At 60.6% G+C, this 5,651-nt stretch overlaps 1 protein-coding gene across 6 annotated transcripts in view; it reads left to right on the top strand.

Annotated features, from left to right (window-relative positions):
* LOC113209546 (kinesin-like protein KIF2A) overlaps positions 1-5,651 on the top strand; it is a 36,219-nt gene that overhangs the window by 17,822 nt on the left and 12,746 nt on the right. For 2 of the 6 annotated variants that reach the window (XM_052268092.1, XM_052268090.1), the window contains exon 1: positions 4,935-5,214. The exons of 1 other annotated variant lie outside the window; for it this stretch is intronic. In XM_052268092.1, coding sequence (XP_052124052.1) covers positions 4,956-5,214 — 259 coding nt within the window. In that variant the 5' untranslated portion in view covers positions 4,935-4,955. Of the gene's footprint in view, positions 1-4,932; positions 5,215-5,651 lie in introns of those variants that run through there. 3 more of the 6 variants (XM_052268093.1, XM_052268091.1, XM_052268089.1) reach the window with 3 other exon arrangements.

Below are 5,651 nucleotides of genomic sequence, written 5' to 3'. Positions count from 1 at the left end.
TCTCCCCACTCCCCCCCTTCGAGGAAACAATAAAGACAAGTCGTTTCAGAGCGAGTGAGTGGTTGATTCCCCCGCCCGCGGACATGGCGCGGCGGCGGCGGCGGCACATTGCGCTCTTTTGGCGAATCGTTTTTTTTTTCTTTTTTGGTTCCATCTCTGTCCTGCTGTGCTCGCCCCTCCTTGGTCCCGTTCCCCTGCTCCGTCTGAACGCGTGGGAGACTCGACAGCCTTGCGCGGTGGGTGACTTGTCTCTCGGTAGGGCAGGGCAGCAGCAGTGCGGTTGCGTATAGGTCTCTCGCTTTGGCTCCTGAACGAACGGGGACGCGTGTGAGAGAAGGAGTAAAACAGGGACGGATAACACAGGAAATACCAAATACCACTTTGCAATGCGCAAGTTTTCAGGAAACGCCAAGTGGTTGAAATTTGTTGTTTCGAAAATTGTGTAGGAAATTTCCAAACCTTAAAATTTTTCCCGCGACCTGACCGTTTACTCTGCGAACAGCACCTCGTCGACGTGTTGTAATTTAATCAGCCGCTTCGGCGCTATGGGCCAGAGAGAGCGGCGGCGCCGCCGCTGCAGCGCTTTTGCTGCCGCTGTGTGCTTTACGGAAATAGCGCCGTCTGCGCGCCGCGCCCGCCCGGCTGCACCGCGGACCGAAATACAGAGGGCGACACCCGGCCGGGGCCGGCGGGGCCTGTTGGACCTTAGGGCTCCCTGTAAAGGTTAACAGGGCCCCCCGGTGAAGGGCTCGAGGCTCTACGGGCCGCTCGGGAGACCGCCCTGTAGCAGCTGTGTGCAGCGCTGTTAGGTACCCTGCGACTGTTCTAGTTTCACCTTTCTGTTTATTGTTTGCGCCGTCTGTATCTCTTATGACATATCCGCTCGTTGGAGAGACACGCGGCGCGCAAATTTCTTTTTGCTAAATGGGAGAGAGACCACCGCCTCGGCTGCAGCTGAGTGGAGTTCCGCGACATCTGGTTGGATGCTGCTGGGCGGCCCTCAAGCGTGACGTCGTCGGCGAGCGGCGCGGATGCAACAACTTCGCCTCGGCAGCCGAAGCCTTGCCGAACGCACTCCGATCTCCTTCTTGAACGGTTAGCAGCAGACTCGAAGCGCCCCGCCGCTCCGCTGACGGCGGAGTGTGACGCTGACCAGCCCACCACCCATCGGGCTATTTAGCGGTTTGGTTCGGGAGGCTTCGTATCGGTGGGGCTCGGCTTGTTGTTGGGCTTGTAATTTTCTCGGTCGTGGCTCTGAAGTTGGAAGCTGATTGTGAGCGGGAGCCGCGGCACGAGCCTGCCGGGCCCGGGCGCTCCTCGCGTGAGGCCCTGCTCGGCGCCCAGCCTGCTGAGACACACACCATGATCTTCCTCTTGCCGGCCATGCTTGAGGGGCCCGGCCTGGCTCGGCCCTGGCTCTGCAGAGCCTGCCGCCGCTCCACACACTCACGCTCTCGGGGGGCGCCCACGCGATCTCCCCGATCCACGCCGTCGCCGTGATGGCCGGACGGGCCCGGTCGGTGAGTCTCTCGGCGAACGGAGTATCGCCGCCGCTGCAAGCATGCGGGGTATTGCTGCTCTTGCCCCTGCCCCTCCTGCTCCTCCTCCTACTTCTGCTGCTTCTTCTCGCTGTTAAAAGGACGACCCAGCATTTAGCACAGTCGGTATCGCCCGTACACTTGCCTGGTCGTGTACCGCACTTGCAAGGAGTACGTTGTTCTGACGACGGAGTGCAGGAATTTATGACAAACATGGAGCCTTTTCGGGCACGACAGTAAACAAGTACGGGTGTCCTGTACCTCATCAAATCCTGTACTTTTCCCGTACTGTGCCATAGGATTTTTAAGTGCTGCTTCTGCTCTCCTACTTCCTCTGCTGCAGCTCCTCCTCCTGCTCGTCCTTCTGCTGCTGCTGCTCCTGTTGCTTCTGCTGCTGCTGCTCCTGCTTCTCCGGCCGGTCGGCTCCTCCGGCGCGGGGTAGCGCCCGCCCGCCCGCCCGCGGTGCGGTAGGCCGAGGTAGACCGGCTGCTCGGCAGGCGCGCCCGGCGGGCGGCCTACCCGGCACTTGGCGGGCGCTCGCCGGGCCGAGCCTGGCCTGCCTGGCGCCGCGGCCGGTGCCTGGCACGCACCACAACACCGGCCGGGCTGGCCGCCTCCCCTCCCTCTCGAGCGCATTCGATTGTGAAGCATCATTTGTTAGTGGTGCCACGCAGTGAAAAATGTTGGGAACTTGACGGTAAAAAGTCTATGACGAATCTCTTTAAGTTGTAATTTAGATTCCATTGAATGGTACAATGCAAACCGTATGCTTAAGTCTCAATTTGACAGATACAAACGATTGCGATCGATGTGATGCGGCACAACACGGCAAAAACGACGCCCTGGTTTTCATGACGTTTGGAAAACCCATGAAGTTCCCCATGTATTTCTTCCAAAAGACGTCATGGTTTTTCCAAACCGCAATGAAAACCAGGATGTCGTTTCTTACCATCTTTCTGACCATCGAGGACTGGACGATACCGTCCCACGTTATGGTATGACGAGAAGACCCTCCGGCGCCCATTTCGTCCCAGCCCTGCTTTCCCACGCACTCTGCGAGGCCGCTGACCGGGCGACCCCAGTCCCAGTGATGGGGACTCCACCCCTGAGGGGACTCAACCCGGGGCACCACCCCTGAGGGGCACCACCCTTTGTCCGCCAAAGGCTTTGCGGCGCCAGGCAGCGATCGCTCGATGTTATTTTTTTTCACCCCACATTATTACCTAGAAAGAGGTGGAGGGGGAATGTGTTTTGTTGGTTTTGTGCTGCCGGGGCCGGGATTGATTGGTGTGCGTTCTCACAAGCCAGCAGGGTCCACCCCAGCTCCACGCAGTTTGACCCACCTTTCCACCACCCACACCCCTACTCCTCACCCTCCAGGCCACCTTCCACTTTTCCTTTCCCGCCTCTCACAGTCAGGTCAGCTCAGCAATTAGTCGTTTTTCACGTTCGACTGGCTGCGTGCTGCGCAACGCAGTGGGTGGGGGGGGGGGATAATTTAAAGCGCTGTGCTGTTTCCTCGTGCATGTCGCCCAAGCAGATCCGTCCTCTCCCCCCTCTCCCCGGACTGCCCGCGTTGGCACCTGGAGGACCCAAGCCTCTCCCCGCGACTAGCAGCCGCCGCCACGCCCCTCCGGGTCCAAGCACGACTTCACGCTCGACCGCGCGTGCCCGCCCCTCTCTGCCCACCCTCTCTCCCTTCCCTTCTCTGCACCCCTCTTCCCCTCTCCCCTCCCCTCCGTGCCCCGCTCCGTGCCCCGCCCCGCCCATCCTGGACAAACGCAGCGCCGGGCGCCGCGCCGCCTCGTCTTCAGGCCGCGTGAACTCTCGCGAATGCTTGTCGTTTATCTCCTTGAGAGGCGTATTTTGCGCTCAATCCCACTTTCTTTGCTGTCCGTGGTTTCAAACGCACGCGCCGTACTATCATCCCCGTCGTGCGACTTGGATTGTTAAAATGTTGATGGAAATGGCTCTTTCGCTCCTGTTGCCATAGTCTTACTTCGGCCGGTGCCAGGTGCCATGTCGCCTCGCTGCACTCGTTTTCTTTGGCCGTCCAGTGTCTAGCGGGAGCGCGCTTTTCAGTCCGATCGCCGCCCGCGCTCGGCATCAAGCCAGATCGCAGCACTCCTTTTTACTTCCACCCCCCCCCCCTCCATTTTTTTGCGACGGACCTCCGTTTTCGTGACGGAGCGGGTCGAGTCGGGCCAGGTCGGCGTGGCGTTCGGTTTGGCGTCGCATCCTCCACTCGTGAATCTGCCCGGAATCGGAGATAGGCGGCAGCGGGGCTCCCGGCACGGAGCGCTTACCCGTCGATCTCTCTCTCTTTCTCTCATTCTGTCCCTCGATCTTTCACTCCTCTCCCCATCTTTCTTACTCTCTTTTGCTCTGCGCTTTGTCGCCCGCCACCGCCTCCGCGCCTTGCACTTGGTCCCGTACGATTCGTGTGGGCGCGAAGCGCATTCACACCGATTCACTCTGAGAGAAATGTTCCAGTCACCAGCCTCCGGACACTGACATATCGAGAGGACTGTATTACACGGCAAAAAAGATAAACTTTGCTAATCTTGCTTATTCCTCTTTTTCTTTCCAATAATCTCATTTGGGATTTTCCTGAAAGGACGTCCGTCGATCGCAGTTTCGATCCTCTGCCTATTTTCCTCATCGCGCCTGGTAGGTAGGCAACATCTCGCCTGTATTTCATGCGTGTATTGCGGCGTGGCCTATCGTGAGTCTCGCAGGCGCTGAGTGGTTATAATTTACTGAATCGATCGGAGAAAGACGGGCGGACTTTCTGCGCGATCCCTTTTCAGTTATTGTTTTTGGCCACAGACCCATCGAGAGCGTTTCCTCTTCCCGCCCCCTGCACTGCAAAACCATTGCGTTGTTGTTGTTGTTATTAATCAAAATAATTAAGTATGTTTGGCAACCTATGCGACAACACTACGCAAGTTTGACAAGGATACTTTAGTTTTAAATCCGCCCGACTAAAATGATGCTGTCACCCGAGAGACCCTGTAATGCACACACAAGGTTTATGTCGGTGAGGTGTGCCTGGGCTCGCGCGCCAGCAGCGGGGATGACCCCGCCAAGGGTACAGGCGGCCCGTGCAGCTGTCCCTCCCCGACCTACTCCACTCCCCTCCTCTCCCCGCCGCGCTGACGGGCCTCCTGGACGCCGGGCCGACTGAGCGCGAGCGCGCGGTACGGCGCGGTACGGTGCAACTGCCCCCTTCCCTCCCCTGCCCCCTGCCCCTCTTCCCCCTGTCTCTCGTCCTCTTGTCTCGACGCTGCGGCGCGACTCGGCTCGGCATTTTCCTCGGCGTGTTTGCTCGCGGCTGGTCTCGCGCCCGGTGTGCCTCGCGCCCCGCCGCCGCCGTCGTCGTCGTCGCGGAGGTGCTCGTCGCCGTCCTCGCGCGTCATGGGGTGGCTGTCGAAGCTGTGCCGGCGCCGCGGCGTCCTGGGCCACTCGGGCAAGGAGCTGCCGCCGTCGCCGCTTCCTGCGGCCGAGCAGCCGCCCCTGCAGCCGCTCGTCGCGGCCCCGGAGCCGCCGGTGGCCGCGCCCCCGGCCCTCGCCGCCCCCAAGGCCGCCCCCGAGGCGGACGTGGACGACGACTGCAGCACCACCACCACCTCGGGTCGCAACAAGGATCGCGACGTCCCCGGCGGCCCCGCGGCCGGTGAGTGAGTCGCTGCAACTGGCCGCGCACAAACTACCGTTTCCGGTTGGCCGCGCCGGAAGTGCGCCCGTGGGTGTCGGCCACCTGTCGCCGTCCTATCCCGTGTAGCCTCCAGGAGGCGTAGGCCGCGGGGAATGCGAGCGGAGCTGCGTGGAGGGTCGTTATCGAGAATCCGCTGGAAGCGTTACTCGAAAGGAAGAAATAGGACTCCGTCCTATAACCCGCTGGTCACGGCGCCACGGTGTCGGCGCAGGGCGAGGAGGCAGCGATGTCTCCGGCGCAGCAGCATATCTTGTTCGTGACGTTGAGGACTTCGTGACTACCCGCCTGGCTGCGCCATCCATCCATCCATCTGTCCTCCCGCGAGAGGAGACTCGTGACGAACCGTGACGAAGTAACAAGTCTATTTGCGAGCTCGTCCGAGCTTACCTCCCCCC

Source organism: Frankliniella occidentalis, unplaced genomic scaffold (assembly GCF_000697945.3).
Source record: "Frankliniella occidentalis isolate FOCC.00 unplaced genomic scaffold, Focc_3.1 Scaffold63, whole genome shotgun sequence".
Lineage (NCBI taxonomy): Eukaryota > Metazoa > Arthropoda > Insecta > Thysanoptera > Thripidae > Frankliniella > Frankliniella occidentalis.
The sequence above is the reverse complement of the archived record's forward strand: the minus strand, read 5'-3'. Positions and strand labels throughout refer to the sequence as shown.